This window comes from Spermophilus citellus (genome assembly GCF_964194105.1).
Source record: "Spermophilus citellus genome assembly, chromosome: 13".
NCBI classification, from domain to species: Eukaryota; Metazoa; Chordata; class Mammalia; order Rodentia; family Sciuridae; genus Spermophilus; species Spermophilus citellus.
This window is the reverse complement of record NC_138193.1, coordinates 12897643-12918947: the sequence shown is the minus strand read 5'-3', so window position 1 is coordinate 12918947 and position 21305 is coordinate 12897643. Positions and strand designations below refer to the sequence as shown.

Here is a 21305-nt window from a genome sequence, read left to right as displayed (position 1 = left end):
TGCTCCCCCTCCCTACCCCACTATGAATCAGCCTCCTTATATCAGAGAAAACATTTGGTATTTGGTTTTTTGGGGATTGGCTAACTTCACTTAGCATTATCTTCTCTAACTCCATCCACTTACCTGCAAATGCTATGATTCTATTCTCGTTTTTGCTGAGTAATATTCCATTGTGTGTGTGTATATATATATACCACATTTTTTATCCAGTCATCGGCTCCATTTTTGATAGTCACATATGAACAATTAGCCCTTTTGGAGGGTGCTGTTCAGGTTTTTACAGTATCCAGGGGACCCTGTACTCTCACCACAGCAATGTGACATTTTCTTACCCCCTAAAGAAGCCTCATGTTCATGAGCAGCCACTCCTTATTTTCCTTTCTGTCGACTCCTATGTTGACATTTCCTATAAATGGAATCCGGCAACACGTGGTCGGTCTTTGTCTGACTTCTTTCCTTCAGCCTAAGGTTCCCTAGCTCCTTCCATTCATTCTTTCCTGTGATGGCTGAGTAATATCTACCCTGTTTCAGGGGAGGTACCACATTTTATTTATCCATTCATCAGCTGGTGGACATTTGGGTAGTTTCCACCTTTTGGCTGTGAATAATGCTGCTGTGAATATTTGGGTGCAATTCGTGGACGTAAGTTCTCGGTTCTGTTAGGCATGCTCACCCAGGAGGGGGATTTCCAGGTAGGCAGGGAGTCCACTCTAGCCTCTGTGGGTTCTGGCTGTTTGCCAGGGTGCATGCATCATGTGACCTTCCCACTGGCATCGTGTGAGCGCTCCAGTTTCCCCGCCTCTTCACCGACACCTGTTACACTTATCCTCTGACTTTTCCACATTTGGATTTTCTGCCATTTTTGTGGTAATTCTCAAAATTAATCAAACCGGGAAGGAGTTCATGGAATTCTTCCTGGTGGGGACAGTGTGCCCTGCTCCTGGTACTTGCTCAGAAGGTTGGCTATGAATCTGGATGGCTGTGGGGCTGACAGGCTCTGAGGGGTGTGACATTTTTTTTTTCCAGTCACTAACTGTCAAGCTGTGCCAGTGAGTTCAAAAGTGTCTTTCTTTTCAGTCTTGTTTCTGCTCACCTTTCCACCTCTTCTTGATCTCTCCCCGCCTGTCCCCAGGGACCTGGAGGCCAGAGCACAGAACGAGTTCTTCCGAGCCTTCTTCCGGCTGCCAAGAAAGGAGAAGCTGCGTGCTGTGGTGGACTGCTCCCTCTGGACGCCCTTCAGTCGCTGCCACACTGTGGGGCGGATGTTTGCCTCTGACAGCTACATCTGCTTTGCCAGCAGAGAAGATGGCTGCTGCCATGTCGTCCTTCCGCTCCGAGAGGTAGACCCTGCCTCTCACCTCTTGACCTACTGTGCACCTCTGAGGCGGGCTTTTGTCATTTGAACCCATGTCATGGAGTCTATTTTCTGTTGCTAAAACGAAAACAAAATGCTTAATGCTGGGTACGCTTACTAACCAAAAAAAAAAAAAAAAAAAAAAAAAAATTAAAAACAACAAAAAAACCTTATTTAGCCCCCAGTCCTGAGGCTCAAGAAGGTGGTGTCAGGTCAACTCCACTGAGGAGTCCACCTCATGGTGAACAGTATCCCAGAGACAGGAAATATCACATGGTAAGACAGGAAGCCAGAAAGTGGGGAGGGACCATTCTGTTATAACAGTCCCTCCTGTGGGAACTAACCAGGTCCCCTATCCCTAGAGTTTCTTACTAGGCCTCAACTCTTAGAGGTTCCACCACCTTTTAATACTGCCCCATGAGGGACCAAGCTTTCAACACAAGAACTTTTGGGGGACACACTCAAGCCATATCACAGCCAGAGCAACTTGGGCTATGAGATGAGGAACAGGGAGTGGGGACGTTTGCACTGTCTCACCTTCTAAAGATGAACATCTAGATGACCAGGCTTTAGGAGGGAAGAAGACCTGAATTACACCCTTACCCATTTGGCCATTGTTTTTCCTGCTGTTGCTATGGCAACCCGGAAGTTGCCTAGAAGTGATGGGGAAGAAGAGCATACTCCAACCTCCACATTATTGATGAAGCTGTTATTAAAAAGTACATGCCTAGCAATTAAAGCTTTTCCAACAGCTCTTAGGAAGGGATCCTCCTCTTTCGTTGCCAAAAAAGGAAAAAAGAAAAAGGCAAACTATAAAAGCTTCACCTTTTGAAAATACATGGCAAATTGTTTGGCTTTCATACTCTCCTGGAACTTTAGTTAAAAACTTAAAAATGCTTCCTTTGATGAGGCTCCAGTCCCTCCCATGGGGCTATGCTTCTCTTGTTGGAAATGGGAGGGTGGGCCACCTGAGTTGACTGCTACATCCAAGCCACTCAGTCCTTGGCTTCAGGCATCTCTGCTGAGATGGTACCACAGCTGTCGTACACATCAAGACTTCTGGGTCTTGCTTCCTGTAGCATAGGTCCTGAGCCTGATTCTTTTTTTCTTTTTAAATATTTATTTTTTAGTTGTAGTTGGATACAATACCTCTATTTTGTTTATTTATTTTTATTAGTGCTGAGGATCAAACCCAGGGCCCTACACATGTGAGGCGAGTGCTCTACCGCTGAGCCACAACCCCAGCCCCTGAGCCTGATTCTTTAGAAAACTTTTTTTCCTTCATATGATTTCCCACCACCATGATATTATTATTCTGCAGTAGATGTCTTCATTTTGCAAGTATTATTATCAGTGGAGCAAGAAATCCACAAGATGACTTCTATAGTAAAAAAAATAAATAAATACTTTTGGTAACATGCATAGCATAAAATTTACCTTCTAACCATTTTGTAAGTAGACTCATCCAGCATGTCACTTTGTGACTTGTTTATTCCATTACATAATGTCCTTAAGATTCATCTACCTTGGGGCTGGGGATGTGGCTCAAGCGGTAGCGCACTCGCCTGGCATGCGTGCGGCCCGGGTTCGATCCTCAGCACCACATACAAACAAAGATATTGTGTCTGCTGAAAAAACTAAAAAAAAAAAAATATTAAAAAATTCTCTCTCTCTCTCTCTCTCTCTCTCTCTCTCTCTTAAAAATAAAAAAAAGATTCATCTACCTTGTAGCATATGTTAGAATTCCCTTCTGTTTGAAGGCTGAATAATATTCCATGGTAGCCTGCACCATGGTTTGCTTATCCATTCCTCTGTTCCTGGAGGTTGGGCTGCTACCACCTTTTGGTGATTGTGACAGATGCTTCCTTGCACACTTTTAAACCTTGGCACCAGGTCCTTATTGCCATTGTTCTATCTTAGGATAATTTATGAGCACGTACATTAAGACAGTTTTTTTGTTAGTGCGTTGCAATCATACATAACAGTGGGAGGCGTTGCTACCTACTGGTACATGCACAGAATGCATGGTCAGCTTAATTCTCAGCACCTCCCCTTTGTGCACCACTTTTTGCACCAGGTAGTAAGTATTGAGAAGATGGAGGACACCAGTCTGCTGCCCAACCCCATCATCGTCAGCATCAGGAGCAAGATGGCCTTCCAGTTCATCGAGCTCAAGGACAGAGAGAACTTGGTGGAGTGCCTGCTTGAGAGACTGAAGCAGGTCCACGCCAACCACCCTGTGCACTATGACACCTCAGCCAGTGACGAGGACATGGTAGGAGCATACAGCTTGGTGGCTTTCCCTGACATGACAGTCCCTCTCTCACACCCCTGGGGCAATGCGCTCCGAGCACATGTGTAGAAAGGTGACCATACGGGTGTGAGGGAGAATGTGTTGGAGATGACAGGTCTCCGGTGGCCAGGGGCATCAGGCTGGTGTCACCTTAGGTGTGCTGAGTGTCCTGCATGGGCATTACATAGGACAGGGGCTGCTGGGAGTCGCCCCACAGCTTGTAGGGTTGAGTGGGTGCCCCCCGATTTGTGGGGCTGGTGGTTTGCTGCCTAGGTTGGTGTCGGGCTGGAGGGACTATCAGGCGCCCTCCTTCCTCGCAGGTTGTGGGGTGCTACCACACCCTGGGTTGGAACAGATGTAACCTGCTGAGAAAGGTTTTTCGTCATCCTTATGGTGGGATGGCTGAAGAAATGGACCTGGGTCTGCCAGGGCCTCACCTTCTAGAACTTTCTTTGAAATATATTTTTTAAATGCATTTTTAATTAATACCTAATGATGGTGTATGTTTTCCTCTCCTGTTTTTTTGGCCGGACAGACGTCACCTGTGTTTTACTCGACAAGCTTGTGCAGTGGCCACAAGTTTGGGGATCTTGAAATAGTGTCCTCTCAGAGCAGTGAGGAGCATGAAGACGAGAGCTCACCTCTGCACCCCGGGCCCCTGACCTCTGTCTTCCAGCAGTCGGGCAGCCAGAGCCCCGACTCCCGTCTGGTGGGTGAGGCTGCTCTGGCTTGCTGTGCCTTGGGCACTGGTGGCTGGGCAGTGACCACGGTGGGTACGACACCTTGAGCACCAGCTCCCGAGGAGTAGGGTAGAGAGGTGGCCGGTGGCCTGGGGCAGCACGTGCTCCTCCTCCCTCTTCTCCTCATGGGCATAAGATGCAAGGGTCCCTCGAGGGCTCAGGCAGCGGGGGATCCGGCTCTCCCCAGGTCCTCCAGTGGCTCTGGGCTGTCTCGCTGTGTGGCTTGGGCAGCTGGCCATGCTGAGCCCATTGCTCCCTCCAGCCAGTAGCACCCATGAACTTCGCATCACAGGGTCCCACTGTGTGTCCTCGGGGACAAAGGATCGCCTGTCCTCTAATTTTATGGACTAAAATTATTTTTGCTACATTTATAGTTTTTTCTTTATATGGAAAATGTGAGGCAAATAGACTCCAATTTGGTAAATAGACTACAAAAGGCACTTAAGAGACTAGAGCACTGGCAATGTCACAACCACTGGGGACCAGGTGGGGCTGCAGACGTCATTACCCCAGGCGGCTTCTCCGTCACTGAGGTTCCTGTATAATCATTGTTAATTTTATTTATCCACACTGAACCTTTTCATTTGCTTTATATATATTATATATATTTTGATGTATTCTACATATTTACATATCGATAAATATATTGTATATTTATATTATATATCAATAAATATGTCAATATATAAATTATTCCTTAAATTCATAAACAATTTCCTAAGTGCAGGAAAATATTAGGCTTATGTGTTTCTCCCATTACTGGATAATGCAGATTATTAAAAGCACTTGTAAATATCTTATTTAAAAGCCCTAACCATTCCTGCCCTCTAGGGATAAAATGTTTTCAGTCATCTAGAGAAATAGTGTCTGTCTTGTTTCTGATACTGAGAGCAATCTTTTTAAGTTTCCATTTTCATCCTGGCTGTCAGGGAGCTCAGGGCAAATTGTGGTGCCTCTTGCTCCCCTGTGACCTGAACTGGCCTGTGTTTGAGCAGTTGCCTTTATCACTTCATCATCTCAGTACCTCAGGGTTCCCCAATGTCCCCCAGTCCACCACCCTCCTGTCTGACCTGTGCTACTTTAGTATTTGGGTGGGTGTAATTTATTTATTTATTTGGTACCAGGGTTTGAACTCAGGCACATCCCCAGCCCTATTTTGGATTTATTTAGAGACAGAGTCGCACTGAGTTGCTTAGGGCCTTGCTATTGCTGAGGCTGGCTTTGACCTTACGAGCCTCCCAAGCGGCTGCACCACTCTGCCCGGCTATTTTTATTATCAATGTTGCCAGGGAGATTTTTTGTCTTTGTGTAGATGCTCCCACTGGGCTCTGGACTCTGGAGGGCCGGTGCTGGGCTGTCCATCTTGGTTCAAATGTACCTTCCCGAATATGGGTGTAGCTTCCTGCCACCCAAGATCCCCAGTAGGTAGAGGCCTTGTTTTCTCCACAAGTTGAGGATGGGCTTCTTTGTACATTTACAAGTGTTTTCTTTTCCAGTCCAGGGAACAGATCAAAATAAGCCTGTGGAGTGACCACTTTGTGGAGTACGGCAGGACCGTGTGTATGTTCCGCACAGAGAAGATCCGGAAGCTGGTAGCCATGGGGATCCCCGAGTCCCTACGCGGAAAGCTCTGGCTCCTTTTTTCAGGTAAGTGTCTTGAGGTCACATGTTGTTTTTGGAGTAGACCTGGGAACACCTCGTGTGAGCCATGTAGGGTGGGCAGTGCCACCCATCTTGGGTCAGCCGTGTACCTGGGACCCTTCCTGGGTCAGCTGTGAGACCCAGTCGAGGCCCGAGACTCTGGGCGGCAGTGCTCTTCCACAAGGCCCAGGCAAAAGCCATCTTCTGTCCTTCAAGAGCGACTTTGCAGTTCTGTCCTTAGTGCTGAGAATCTGTCAAGGAAATCTGGAGTGAAGTCGCTTTAGGACACGAACTCTGAAGTGGGCTACATAAGAGCCCGGAGCTGTCAGTGCCATGGTGTTGAATGAACCCCTCTGGGCCGTTTCTCTTCGTCCTTCCTCTGTCGAATTGTGTGGCATCCAAAGAGGCATGTCTCCCTTCTGTCCATTTCCTCCTCCTCCACCACTTGACACATATGGAGATGGCCTCCTCTGGCCTGAGGCCTCTGGGCAGCATCTGGGAGTCCATCAGGATGTTGTTGATGGATGGGCTGAGACGGGGCCAGACTTCTCTGGGGACTTGCAGGGCAGGCATTCGTCTGCATCCGCCATGAGCAGGTCCATCCTACTGGGCAAAGCACCTGGTGCCCAGGGGCAGGAGGGAAAGGCCCTGCCAGCCAGTGGGGGCTGCTGCGCCTTCAGGGTGCAGCGGGGGCACGTGAGGCCCCCTCCCGAGATGACCCAGCAGGGCCCCTGGTGGTGGGCCCGGGGACCTGCCCCCTCCTCACTTGCTCTCCTGGGCTGGAGCCTTCCCTCCATCCGCCTCTTGCTAGCATCCCTACCCTGCTTGCTCTCCTCTCCTCCTGTCTCCCCTCCCCTTTCCTGCTCCAGACACCCAGACAGATTTCGGGGTCTCTGCCCACTGCGTGCCGTTGGATTGCTGGGCACACATTCATGTCTCTGGCACTGTCTGTTGTCCTCCTTGCTGATCATCACCCCTCATGCCTCCCAGCTGGTTTCTGCAGCTGCCCACCAGAGTTGTGCCACTAAAATCTTTCCTTTTTAAAGTTACCTTTAAATTTATCTTAAATTTGATATAAGTTCTGTATAGTATATTCACTCTACAGTGGATAGCCGATGCAGTGGTTCACACCTATAATCCCAGCTATTTAGGAGGCTGAGGCATGTGATCCTCATGGATCACAAATTGGAGGCCAGCCTCAGCAAACTTAGCAAGATCCTGTCTCAAAAATGGTTGAGGTCGGGGCTGGGGTTATAGCTCAGTGGCAGAATGCTTGTCTAGCATGTATGAGGCACTGGGTTCAATCCTCAGCACCATATAAAAGAAATAAAAACTAAAAGTATTGTGTCTATTTACAACTAAAAATATTTTTAAAAAATGGTGGAGGATGCAGCTTGCCTAGCATGTATAAGGTCCCGTGTTTTGTCCCCAGCACAACACATACACACACACACACACACACACACACACACACACACACAGTGTGTATATTTATAGTGGAAAAATAACAGATAGAGGAATAAAGAAACAGTAGCATTACTTACAATCCCAGCATCTGAAGCTGCCACCTATTAATGCCCCTGCTCTGTATCCTCTGGGTCTTTAGTATACCTACACAGGCACACAGTTTTCACATAGGGCTGTATTTTCAGATCTCGATATGGGGCACTGGAGCATCAGTTCATGAAGGACTATCTTCTTAGGGATGGGAGGTTTCCTTTGTGGAGGGAGGATTGCTGTAGTTCAGGGAACCGGGTGTCTGTGGCGGGTGTCACCTATGAGCGCAGGGAATGATGGGAATCGTCAGGCCTGGGAGGATGAGGAAGGGAAGGCATTTCACTAAACCTAGTCAGAATTTAAAACCATACACATCAGCTAAGGCAGAACTGGGTGCATTTCTGTTCCCTTTGCCCTCAGAGCCCCACCTTGCTTCCAGCCCCAGGGCCAGAGTGCAGTGGAAACCAAGGATGCCCTGGTGCAGGTGGATGAGTGGGTGGAGGAGCCCTGACACTCTGAGGAGGCCTGCAGCCCTTAAAGCCACCTGCCCACCAGAGGTCTGGCCTTGGCCTTGGCCTTGGCAGTGGGCGATGGCTCAGGAGATGTTGTGCTTGCTTACCCCGCCCTGTTTTCCATCTTTTGAGGTTCCAGCAGGCAGCTTGCTGGTTTCTTTGGAATTGTGTGCTTTGCATGTGGGTGCTTAAAACTTTGTTAAATTAATTTGTGAAAATTGTGTGTGCATGCATATATATGCTCCTCTTGTTACCAAGAAGTACTGCTTATTACAAGCATTTTAATAAAGTAATTTTCTTCAAACCCAGGGCCTCACATGCTCTGCATGCACTACTACTGAGCCCTGCCTCCAGCCCTAAAGTTGTTCTTTTTTTTTTTTTTGGTACCTCGGATTGAACCCAGGGGCGCCAAATTCCCAGCCACCTCCCAAGCTCCTTTAAATATTTTATTAGAGACAGGGTCTCAGTGAGTTGCTTAGGGCCTCGCTAAGTAGCTGAGGCTGGGTTTGAACTTGCGGTCCTCCTGCCTCAGCCTCCTGAGTCTCTGGGATTACAGGCATGTGTCACTGCAGCTGGCCTAAAGATTTTCAAAGATGAGCTTCTCCCCCACCTCCTTACATAAGGTTCTTTTTAGAAAAGACTTCTTTTCCCCTGTTTTTTTTTTTTTTTTTTTTTTGCTTTTGGACTAGGCCACATGACAGCAGGGACGACTTTGTGTGTGATCTCAAGGTATTTTATGGCCCTCACCGAGCAGCAAGACCCCACTGAGGTCCCCCGGCAGGTCGTCATTTCTCCTTGAAACATTGTTTCTCGCACTTCCAGATGCTGTGACGGACCTCGCCTCACACCCGGGCTACTATGGCAATCTGGTGGAGGAGTCCCTGGGACGGTGCTGCCTGGTGACCGAGGAGATCGAGCGGGACCTGCACCGCTCCCTGCCTGAGCACCCTGCCTTCCAGAACGAGACCGGAATCGCAGCCTTGAGGAGGGTCCTGACAGCCTACGCCCACCGGAACCCCAAGATTGGCTACTGCCAGGTGATGTGGGGGTGCTGGGCACAGAGGCCTTCAGTCTGTGTCTGGTCAACCAACCTGGGGCTTCGGTTCTGTTCTCAGCCATCTAGTCCTGGCGACTGTCCTGGTCCCTTCCCTGAAAAAATGTGCCCAAAAAGGGCCGAAGGAAAGCATCCGTGTCTAGTCACACTGCAGATAATTTGAGACTTTAAAATTCCTCCACTGTCCCCCCTTCCCCCTCCCCAGGGACAGGGCAGTGCCTTTTTTGGGTTTTTTTTTTTTTTTTTTTTTTTTTTTTGGTATCAGGATTGAATCCAGGTGCACTTAACTATCGAATGACATCCCCAGACCTTTTTATTTTTTTATTTTAGACAGGGTCTAGCTAAGTTGCTTAGGCTGGCTTTGAACTTGCAGTCATCTTGCTTCAGCCTCCAGAGCTGCTGGGATTATGGGCGTGTGCCACTGTGTCAGGCAGGCCAATGCCACCTTTACAGCCCCTTCAGACCCAGCCAGGAAGAGAAGGGGCTAATGAAACTTCTAGACTTCTACAGAAATCGTAGGGGTTATTTGAAAAGTCATGCAAATTGGGAATAGATGGTCAGGGCAGATATCTTTGCTTCAGGAAATGTGAAGGGGGGTGGGGGGTAGGAGGAACACCTTGCCTTTTCCTGATTGGAAGGCTATAGACAACAAACTCAAAAAGAAATAAATGTAAACAGCAGAAACCCAACACAAGATTGGGTTAGAGAGGCTTTTGACTTTTAAAAACTTAAGATTTTAAATTTCATTTTCCTGTAAATAAGCAAAATTGATGGGTAAATGCAGTTTTATGTGTCTGTCTGAACATAGAATAGCTGGATTTGATTTAACCCCACATCACAGCTAAATCCAGCATTACCAGGTGGGGGACAGGGACCAAATGGCGCCCAGTTGCTCAATTGAGTGTTTCTTGTGAAAGAGTGTCACACCATGGTCATTCCATGCCCCACGTGTCAGTATGGTTGGGGCACACTGGGTCTCTCCCCCTAAAATCTTTACTCTTGTGGACCATTTGGGCTCATGTGTTTGTTTGTTTGTTTTGGTTTGGTTTGGTTTTTTGTAGCGGGGATTGGACTCAGGGGCACTTTCCCACTGAGCTACATCCCCAGCTTTATTTTGTATTTTATAGAGACAGGGTCTTGCTGAGTTGCTTAGCGCCTTGCTGTTGCTGAGGCTGGCTTTGAACTCGCGATCCTCCTGAGTCAGCCTCCCGAGCAACTGGAATCATAGGCCTGTGCTGCTGCACCCGGTGCTCTCATGTTTTTATTTTGTTTTGTAGTGCTTGGGGGGAACCCAGGCCCTCACATATGGTAGGTAGGTGCTCTGCTACTGAGCTACACCCCCAGCCCTGGGCGGGTGGGTTTCTAATCTCGCGGCATCCCGTGACCTGTCCTGTGACAGCCTGTCCTCTGGCCTTCCACAGTCAATGAACATCCTGACCTCTGTGCTACTGCTGTATGCCAAGGAGGAGGAGGCCTTCTGGTTGCTGGTGGCTGTATGTGAGCGGATGCTGCCTGATTACTTCAACCACCGAGTGATCGGTGAGCCATCTCCCTTCCTGCTCCTCTGGTCTGGGGAGGAAGGACAGCCTACGCAGGCGGCCATGCTCAGCCCCGTTCATGAGATCCCTCTGGGCCACTCAGCGGCGCTGCACAAACACAGCTTACTCCTGAATTTGCAAAATTAACTTGGGGAATTCTCTACCCAGGTCCTCTAGTGAAATAAGATAACTTGAATGAGTTCCTGTTGGAAATACCTGTGGAGTTTGGATCAAAAACACATGATTTTAAGTGGGAAGCTGAATTTACAAGAAGGAAAGGAAAGTTCTCTGGCCCAAAGATCAAGTCACAGTGTGCCACGAGAGTGGGTTTCACTCATGCAGTGTCCTAGAAAGGGAGGAGGTGCCCCCTTGGCCACCAGGGGAGCTGGGTGGAGGAGTCCTCTGTTCCCTTAGAGAAGAGGTGGGTGGGATGGTGCCCAAGATCCTTGAGACCCACACTTAAATAAGGAGATTGTAAGCAAGTTAGTCTATTGCTGCCTGACTGATACAAGTCAGTTTTTTGTTGTTATAACTAAACACCAGAGGCAGCTACTTATGAAGTAAGTGGCCCACAGTTTTGGAGGTTTAAAGGCATGGTGCCATGTCAGCTCACTTGTGGTAAGGACCCCGTGGAGGATGGTAATGACAGGAGTGTATGTCAGCAAATAGTCACGTCTCAAACCAGGAAGCAGAGCTGGCTGGGGCCAGGCTTGCTCCTGAATAACAGCCCTCTTGTGAGGATGACCAAAGGGTCAGAGTCCCCAGTGACCTAAGGGCCTCCCACTCGGCCCCACCTCTTAAAGGTGCTTCCACCTCCTAATCCCACCTGTGCACCAAGCCTTTAGCACATGGCCTTTGTGGGGAGGGGGACAGAGTTAAGCCACATTCGAACCACAGCAGGGATCTAGGCTAAACTGTGGTCCTGCACCCAGAGCCTCTGACTTGTTGGTCACAGTTCGAAAGTGTCCATTTCTGTGGTCTAGCAGCCTCCTAGTGGGAAAAGCAAAACTGTTTTAGGTAGTTTATACTCTTCAGGAAACTATTTAGTATCCAGGTGAGAGACAGACAGAGCCTAAAATTATGGTCACAGTTTGGGAACAGAAGAAACGAAAGAGCTGACAGACAGAACTTGGCAGCTGACAGGACACAGGGGGCAAGACAGGAAGAACATACTTTGGAAAACTGTATCCTGAGAACCAAAAGATGTGAGGACTTCTGAGGTGGTGGCGTGGTGTGTGTGGTCCCCGGTAGGGAGGTTGGGGCCAGTGGCCATCTTCCATGGCTGAGTGGCTAGTTGCTGTGCTTCCTTTGCACTTCATGTCGTGGAGGCAGCGTAATGGACAGAGTACAAGGAAGAAAGAGAACTTGGGTGTCACCACTGCTGGTTGGTGAGAGTTGCTGGGACTGCTGCTTCTCAGTGATCTGCTAGACTCTCGGTGGTAGTGTGTGACCCTGCCTCAAGACAGGGTGGGACATTCTGTCACCTCCAGGAAGTATCCTCTTCCCTTCCCTGCCACAGGCAAGACTTGGTACTGTTCGGTCACCATAGTTCTGTCACCATAGTACCCCTGAAGGTTTCTAGTACCTCACCTTTAAGAGGGAGACAAATAATAACAGCAACCAATACACAGCAAACAATAACCAGCCTTAAACCAGACAGACAGCTCCTACTATGAGGTTGTGTCAGTTATTGCCTATAGTAAAAGCAAGTTTGCACAGGGGTGTACAATTTAAGAGGGTGGACAAAGAACAGAAGTGGTGTAGGATGTGATGTTTAAGAGGAAGGAGAAGAGAAGATAGAAATAAAAAATTATGGGAAGAGTGAGAGGGAATAATAGAGGTTGGATGTTAGGAGAAAAGAGAATCAAGGGAAACAGATAAGTGAGAGGAAAATACATATAAAACAAAAATTGAAAAAATAATTAAAAATAGGTAAGAAGAATACAAAACAAAACTGAAATATATTATTCAGACATTTTAGTCCTCAATAAACTGTTGCATGAAAAATAATTGATTTCAAAAATGGTAGAAATGTGAGAAAAGTAAAAAGAAAAAAAGATCTTGATGAAACATTGAACTATTGTTTGTGTTGGAGTTCAAAAGATTCTCAGCTTCTCTTCTCAGGGTGAGGTGGGTTGTGGGGAGTATGATGCTTGTTCCCTATCAGGGTGGGGCTGTGGGGGTGAGAGGGCTAGCCCTGGAGGAGGAACTCTTGGATGCAGGCTGTAGGCCAGGTGTGCTCTAGTCTCTTTGCTGAATGCTAGTTGGTCTGGAGATTTTAAGTCAGTGCACCTCCACGGTCCAGCAATTGCCAGTCCACACTGGAAGAATGCACCCCAGAAGTCTCCTCTGGGTTCCACTTGTGTGGTGGAGGAGTCTGTCTTTAGCCCACTAAGTTGCCTGCGGACCCCACGATTCCTGGTCTCTGATTCAGTTTCCAAACTCAAACTCTCCCACTCAGCCCTTTCAAATTCCTGGTCAGGCACTTCTTTCCCAGTCTGTCCTGCAAGCAGCTGGATTGGAAGGGGATGGGGAATCCAGGTGGGTTTCCACAACCAGTGTTCCCCCGTGTAAAGCTCTCTCCATGCTTGATTTTCTCCTGGTCACTTAGGCACACACTCTGTCATGCATCATAGGTTTGCCCAGCTTGTTTTTGGAGCTAGATTTGGGTCTGGCCAGACTCATTTCTGTCACCATAGATGAAAGCAGCCTGCTCTTGAACTTTGGACCAGTGTTATAATAGAGAATGAACTCTACTCTGGCTCCCTTCACACAGCATAGTCTTTGACAGGTGTCCACCTTCATGGTACACTGATAGTTTGTTCCTCTGTCACTGAGTACTGTGTCACTACATTCATACCATACTTTACTGTCTAGTCACCTGTAGATAGGTGTTTGAGTTGCTTTCAGCTTGGGGCTGTGATAAAGTTGCAATGAACATTTGTGTAGAAGTCTTTGTATATACATCTTGTTAGTTTTCTTGGATACTTATTTAACCTGAGAGCAGAATTGCTGAGTTGTAGGTTAGATGCATGTTGGAACAAGAAACTGTCAGTTTTTGAAGAGGATTTAATATATTCATAGATCTCATATCAACTGTATATGAGTGTCCCAGTTGCTCTGTGTCCTTGCTGACACTTGGGATTATCTTTTTAATTTTAGCCATGCTAGTGGGTTAGAAGTAGTATTTTTCATGGTGGTTTTAGTTTGCTTTTCTCTTATTATTCATGATTTTTAGGATATTTCTCTGTGCTTATTGACCATTTATTGCTTTTGAGTGTTCAGCTCTTTAGCTTACCAAAAAGCAAATTGGTGGGCTGGGGTTGTGGCTCAGAGATAGAGCCTAGCATTCATGAGGCACTGGATTTGATCCTCAGCACCTTAAAATTAATTAAAGGTATTGTGTGTCCACCTACAACTAAAAGATAAATCTTTGTGGAAAAAAAAAGAAAATTGGTTGTTGTCTTAAGTTGCAGGAATTCTTTTTCTGGATGCAAGACTTTTGTCAGGTTTATATTTTGCAAGTGTTATCACCAAGTTTGACACTTAAATTTTCATTTTATTAGTGCTGTTTTTTATGAACAGCAGGGTTTTTGTGTTGTTTTTGCTGGAGTTCAGTTTATGGTTGTTTTTATACTTAGTATTTTTAGTGTCCTAAGAAATATATTTCTTCCTGTATTTTCTTCTAGCAGTTTTATAGTATTAACTTTCATAGGTCTACGACCCATTTCAAATGCATCTTTCCGTATGGTGTGAGGTAGGGGTTAGCCCCCTCCCTTTTCATATCGATATAGTTGAGCAAGCACTGTTTCTGGAAAATACTATCTTTTTACCTGTTGAAAGGTAAACTGCACTGGAGAATATTAAAATATCAAAAATTAGTGTGAATCCTTCTCTGGGCTCAGATTCTTTCTGTCATTGTCCTGCCCATCTCATAATAACTTTAGTTTCAGGGTCATTTTGGAGAGTGTGAGCCCATGGTTTCCCTTTGCAGGGGCTCAGGTGGACCAGTCTGTCTTTGAGGAGCTCATCAAGGAGCAGCTCCCCGAGCTGGCGGAGCACATGAACGACCTCTCGGCCCTGGCTTCTGTCTCCCTGTCGTGGTTCCTGACTCTGTTCCTCAACATCATGCCTCTGGAGAGCGCGGTGAATGTCGTCGATTGCTTCTTCTACGATGGGATAAAGGCCATCTTCCAGCTGGGGCTGGCCGTTCTGGAAGCCAACTCGGAGGGGCTGTGCAGCAGCAAGGACGATGGGCAGGCCTTGATGATCCTCAGCAGGTGGGCCCTGGCCACTCCCGCTGTGGCCAGCTGGGGGTGGGGTAGGTGGCAGCTGGGACTCTGGGCGACCACAGGAGGAGCAACAGCAGGTGCGCAGCCTATGGATGCTTTCTGTTCCACTCTGCCCCGTACCTGTTACCCTGTGGTCTCTCAGAGCCAGTCCACTGTGGGGTGCTGTCACTGGCATGGGGTAAAGGAGGCACCTTCCCTTACCCTCGTCACCAAGTGCAAATCCAGGAGGATAGGACTTCATAAATATTTTTCTCTAAGAAAATTAGATGGACTTACAGTGGCCTTGAACAGGGCTGGGGACACCATGAAATGCTGGCCTCAGGCTTCCAACTGAAGGTTTCCGACACTTTATGTATGCATGCTGGTGACAGTGAAATCAAAGTCACAGCAGGACAGGCCCAGCTCCTGGCTGATCGGCACTGTATTAGGGGTTTCTTTTCAGAACATGGGAAGCTTACAATTACATGTGTGCACAGAATTTGTGCCAAGTGCACTAGAGAGTCTCAGGACCCCAGAAACCTACCCACAGGGCCAAAGTGGACAAGCCTGGCTTTCAGCGTGTCTTTCCTTCTTTCTGAAATGACCGTGGAAGTTGCTGCCTGGCCCTCCTCCCAGGCAGTGGGCTTTGAAAGTCTGCTGGCATCATCTCATGCCCCTGGGAGGGAAGGCAGTGGGTGATGGTGCTCAGAGAAGGGCAGAGGCGGCCTTTAGCTTGGAGGTGTGCTCAGGTTTCTAGATCATATCAAGAATGAAGACAGCCCGGGGCCCCCCATTGGCAGCCATCACGCCTTTTTCTCTGATGACCGGGAGCCCTACCCTGTGACTGACATTGCTGACCTCATCCGGGACTCCTATGAGGTACCTGAGCCCCCCTGCCCCTTCCCACTAGGAAGCATGCCTGAGAGATGGCTGTGGAGGGAGGGTTCCTGGGCTACTTCCTGTTTCCTGTCTGGACACAGAGGGCTTCCAAGTAAGTGGTTCCTGTTTCCCTCCAGAAATTTGGAGACCAGTCTGTGGAGCAGATTGAGCACCTACGCTGCAAGCACAGGATCAGGGTCCTCCAAGGACACGAGGACACCACTAAGCAGAACGTGGTGAGCAGAGGACACCTCACACTGGCGCTCATGGTGTTTGGGTGCCAACCTGGGAGTGCATAAGAATACTAGGGTTTTTGTTGTTGTTGTTTGTTTATTTTTGTACATAACTAAAAACCTGCTAGGACTGACATGTGTAGAAACATCCAGGGTCAGACTGAGAAATTCCCTTCTGGAAGCCTCAGTTTCCCTGTTGTATGGTGGGGATAACATCCAGTGCCTCCGTGAATTGGAGGTGTGTAAAGTGTCTAGACAGGTGGCCTCAGGGGGAGCTGTCATTAGAGCTGTCTTCCCGTGTGGTGCCTGCTGGCTTTGTAGCAGGGGACCCTTGTCTGGAGGTACTGTGTGAACAGGAAGGAGGTTGGGGACAAAACGCTTGGAAAACTGCTGTCATGTCATCTTTGTGTCAGAAGGGAATAGATGCTGGGAGGAAAAGAGCCACTACATAAGGAAGCCAGTCCTTTGTGTCCCCTCCAGTCTTCCCGGGATGCAGACCTAGAATTCACTCCGTTGCTTCTTTGTGCTTTCCTTAAGCTCCGTGTTGTTATCCCCGAAGTGTCGATTCTTCCTGAGGACCTAGAAGAACTCTATGACCTATTCAAGGTATGGAAATCTGGGAAGAAGAGGGAGTTACGGGCCCTGAGCTTGGCCCAGCCTACAGCACCCAGCCTTCCTGAGGTGAGCATGCACGGCCTGCAGGGGTCTGCCGAGTGCAGGGGCCTGTGGCAGCAGAGGCTAGAGCAGGCTCACCTGCCTGCTTCCATCCAGAACCTCTCAGCCTGCCGCCTCTGCCCACACACCAGGGCCCTCCTGAGACAGCATTACCCTCCCCTAAAACAGCCTGGCATCCGGGAGGGAGGAGCCAGGGTTCCCTGGACAGCTCCACTGGGCTGTGTGGCCCACCCGCTGAAGCAGCCGTGCTGTCCTGAGAGGGCCTGGCATTGTGATTCAGGCTTCCCTGATCCATGCTGTGCTAATGAGCGTGGGTTCCTAGTCAACAGAGGGACCATGACCCTCTCTGAAGTCATCACCTGACACAAGTTTTAATTACTCATGCTTCTACCTGGGAATACGTGTGCCCATCTCTGTATTTCTGTGGCAGGTGTGCGGCTCGTTAGGTATTTCCCATTGATGCTACTATCAGTACTCGTCCATGTGACCAGTCTTCGCTGACTTAACAAGTTGATGATCTGTCATGCCAGCAGTGTTTCTGGGGTACATCAGATTGCTGGTCCTCGGGTTTTGGGTGGAGTGCCAGGCTCATCACCCTGTGAAGTGTTTCTTCAGACTCCTTGCTGGGAGTTTTCTTCCTTGAAAGAGTGCAGGCCCAGGATGCACTGCCGCTCCCCACAGAGACAGGGCAGGAAGCAGTTCTGGAAAGCTGGCCTGGCGTGGCAGAGCCCTTCCCCAGCTCTTCCTGGTGGGGATGCCAGCCCCTGTCACTTCCTAGCTCAGATTGCCAGAGCAGGCCACAGCCTGAGCAGCAGTGCTCTGCAGGGAGCTCGAGCTGGGTGGCCTGAGGCCTTCCTGGGCCTGGAGGGGGCCTTCCCACGGCCCCTGGGATGGGTTGTTGGGTGGTGGGTTTCTGGTGCTCCTCAGTCCAGCTAGCAGGGCCTATGGTGACAGCTGGCAGGCCCTTGTCCCCCACAGCCAGCACCGGTCCCCAAGTTTTATATAATATATATAAAACTAGTTTCCTTTGTAGCATGAAGACAAAGTCAAAGGTTACTTGCTCTCCTGATCCCCTTTGGCTTTTCAAGGAGGAACAACAGGGAATACTGGAAACCTAAAAGCAGGGAAACAAATTACAAAGGTGTTTTTGGTTTATTTGCTTAAAAAGACTGACTTGTATAGGACTATTTTCAAGAAGGAGAAAACAGGAGACACATCCAAATTTATATAACAATAAGATTTATTAATGATAAAAATAAATTGCTTTGTACTGACCACATTGTTCATCTTTCATAGGAAAAATTATGGAAGAACTTGGTTAGATGGTTTCCTGTTTCTTTCCTATGAAGGATAAACAATGTGATTGATACTTATTAAATTTTTTTTTCATATTTATAATTAGTCCTAAAAAGCTTTCTTTTATGGAGGGCTTAACCACAAACAAAAACTTAAACTATAAATCCAAGATAACTTTCAAATTGCACTCCTAAGGGAAATAAAAGTAAAGCAGCATTGTCTCCTGGTGTCTGCTTCAGTGGTACAACCCAGGGCGCCTCTTTTTTGAGCCCATGCCCCACCCAGCAGCCTTCTGAGACTGATCTTTCTCCCATGGTCTTGACCTTTGAATTTCCATGGCTTTAATAGTCTGTGTATTATAATAGTTTAAAGCCTGTTGAAGTTCTGTCGGCTATTATGTCCTCTTGCTGGGTTTTCACGTGCACCCTTTTGAATCAGAATTTCACTTTCTCAAGAACAGGGGCCATGTGGAAACACCCTTACACTGAATGATAAACATGTGACAGGTTCCTCAAGAGGAGGCCATTTCTTAACTACCCTTCCCTAAGCCTGGAGTGAACAGGCACGTTGGTTCTCTATGCCAACAAGCAATAGTCAGCTCTGCCCAACTTCTTCAGACTCTTTCCATTTAAGGATGAATGACATGCTTAGCACTTAATGAAATTTATTTTAATCACTAAAGCAGTCCTTTAAATTTCTGAAGTCCAGATTTGTGATGTCTCACTTTCTCTCAAACTGAAAAATTGTCCTTAATCCTGTCCTCCCAAGTGGGATGTGCACAATGTAAATCCAGACCTTGGGTCACAAGCTCTCCTGGAAACATCCAGGCCCTGAAACAGTGCCTTACGTGTTCCGTGGACATGTTCTTACTAATGATCACCTAAAGTCATCCACGATTGCTGGATGATTGTGCCCCAAAGGGCATTTGATCTCTTTGATTATTGTTTTGTTTCCTTCTTTGTTCTGCATAAGACTTTTGTCCTCAAAATTTAATGGAAAGACAAAACAAATTATACCTAATTTCATTTTTAAAAAAGATGAAGAAATAGAAGAAAGATTTTAAGCAAGAAACTGAAGGGCCTTACCTTGCCCCTGTGATCCTGCCTCATACAAGTAATGACTGTGAACATGGGGAGCATCTTTCCCAACCCCTGCCCCCTGCCGGTCTTTATCTGTAGACACACATGTACACAATGGGGACAGGCGCATACCTGCTTCCCCGCCCCCATACAAAAGATTGTGCCACATATAGTGGCCTAAGAATTTTTTTTTTAGTTGACCATACACTGTGGACTTTTTTCTAGATCATTATCTACAAATCTCAATCTTTTTTAATGATTGCATAGTTTCCTTGTAGGGCTGAACCATGCATGAGTTAGTAGCCGTCCTCCTCTGAGGGACATTTACGTTGTTTGCAGTTTTTGCTACTTCATAAACAGTACTGTGCATTTATCTGGGTCCAGTGCTGTTATTTTTGTAGGGTGGATTCTTGAAGGTGGTATTTCGGGTGATGGGAGATGTACATTCTGAATTTCAGTCAATATTGGTAAAATAATTTTGACTTTTCACTGAAGGCGTCCAAGGGGACTTGTCTCCCACGTGCCACACCCACCTGCATTTGATATCATGGATCTTCTACGATTCTGTTCGTTCATTGGCTAAGTCTATCCCTTAATGAGTCACCTGTTCATTTCCTTTGCCTATTCTTTGGTTTTCTGTGGGACTCTCTGAGAAACTAGTTATAAGTTCATAAACATATATAAACTAGTTATATGCCCACATATTGCCACCATTTTCTTTGGGCAACATTTTGTGGGTCTCTAGCTGGCAGTATGCACAAACATACGTGGAAATTCGTGGTGCACCTCGGGTTTTTAAGAATGGAAATTAAGCCTTTGTTTAACACCTGCAAGTGCTTGTGGTGCTTCTAACAGTTCTGTAATGGCCGTGGAAGAAGGATTGCGACATACCATGTTACTAACTCTTGGGCATCTGCCCTTGTTTCCTGTCTTCACAGACGAAGGACTTTGAATAGTAAAGAACCCCAAGAACCCCATAGTACTGGGAACCCTATCAGGCTTTTGCCAATTGACATGTCCAAAAAATGCATGTGACGTAGTGAGTGACAGGGCCAGTCTGGTTGCTCTAGTTTTAGTCTATTCCCAAGACTTCACCTTGCCTTTTGTTGTTTTGTTCTTGTTTTTTTGTTTTTACTTTAAAATTTCAAAATTGGTAATATACTCATGTGGGTCAAAATTCAGAAAGTATTGAAAAAGAAAGCAGTAGGAAGTCGTGCTTCTACTTGCTGCCACCCTGCCTCGGCCTCCCAAATAGCTGGGATCGCAGGTGGGGCCCCCAGACCTGGCTCTGGCTCTGGCTCTGGCTCAGGGGTGTGAGCCTCCCTCGGGTTCTGCTGCTGCCCGCCCGTCTCAGCTCTCTCTCCCTCCCTGTTTCAAGAGAGAACACATGATGAGCTGTTACTGGGAGCAGCCGAGGCCCGGGGTCCTGCGCCACGACCCCAGCAGGCCCTACGCCGAGCAGTACCGCATCGATGCCCGGCAGTTTGCACACCTGTTCCAGCTGGTCTCGCCGTGGACCTGTGGGGCCCATACGGAGATCCTCGCTGAAAGGACTTTCCGGCTCCTGGACGACAACATGGACCAGCTCATGGAATTCAAGGCATTCGTTAGCTGTCTGGGTACGACTCCTTGGGTCCTCACGGAGGGGACGGGGGCAGTCTGGTGAACAGAGTGGATTGTGGGACAGGCAGACCCACATGATGGTGAGACATGTTCGTGACTGGCCTCTTGTGATTCTGTGGTCTTTCCATCTCTCTCTGCAAGCTCCTCCCAGGACCACCTTTATGCTCCCTAGTGAGGGCGGGGCGTGGGCCCTCAACATACAAGGCCGTGGACTTGTTCTCCCTGGCACCCCAGGCATGGTGGTGGCTCGATCCTAACCTGTGTTCATTAAATTAAATCTTCAAAAAGTGCTGCCTGGAGACTCGGTCACCAGCCACCACCCTTCACGCTCTCCTTTCTAGCCTGGTGTGCATCTGGGGTGGTAGGGGTGGTGGCCACACGCACTGACCTTTCTCCCTCTGTAGTAAGTGTGTGTCATGACAAGAAGACTTAACCTTTTATAGCCAATCTCCTCTCCTTCATTTTTACAGATATTATGTATAATGGAGAAATGAATGAGAAAATCAAACTGTTATATAGGCTTCATATTCCTCCAGGTAAGCAAGGCCAAGTGAGAAAATCAGGCTGAGCCCTGTTTCAACACAAGATCAGCTTTGTACATGACAATGAAGTTCTTTTAA

The 21305-nt window shown here is 47.7% G+C and overlaps 1 protein-coding gene across 7 annotated transcripts in view; it reads left to right on the top strand.

Moving 5' to 3' along the window:
* TBC1D8 (TBC1 domain family member 8) overlaps nucleotides 1-21305 on the top strand; it is a 115133-nt gene that overhangs the window by 85590 nt on the left and 8238 nt on the right. For 5 of the 7 annotated variants that reach the window (XM_081264271.1, XM_081264269.1, XM_081264272.1 and 2 more), the window contains 12 exons: nucleotides 1133-1340; nucleotides 3432-3629; nucleotides 4183-4416; nucleotides 5884-6034; nucleotides 8860-9074; nucleotides 10513-10630; nucleotides 14624-14909; nucleotides 15650-15779; nucleotides 15917-16015; nucleotides 16550-16618; nucleotides 20441-20681; nucleotides 21156-21221. In XM_081264271.1, the coding sequence (XP_081120397.1) occupies nucleotides 1133-1340; nucleotides 3432-3629; nucleotides 4183-4416; nucleotides 5884-6034; nucleotides 8860-9074; nucleotides 10513-10630; nucleotides 14624-14909; nucleotides 15650-15779; nucleotides 15917-16015; nucleotides 16550-16618; nucleotides 20441-20681; nucleotides 21156-21221 (2015 nt within the window). The remainder of the gene's footprint in view (nucleotides 1-1132; nucleotides 1341-3431; nucleotides 3630-4182; nucleotides 4417-5883; nucleotides 6035-8859; nucleotides 9075-10512; nucleotides 10631-14623; nucleotides 14910-15649; nucleotides 15780-15916; nucleotides 16016-16549; nucleotides 16619-20440; nucleotides 20682-21155; nucleotides 21222-21305) is intronic. The other 2 variants (XM_081264270.1, XM_081264268.1) reach the window with 1 other exon arrangement.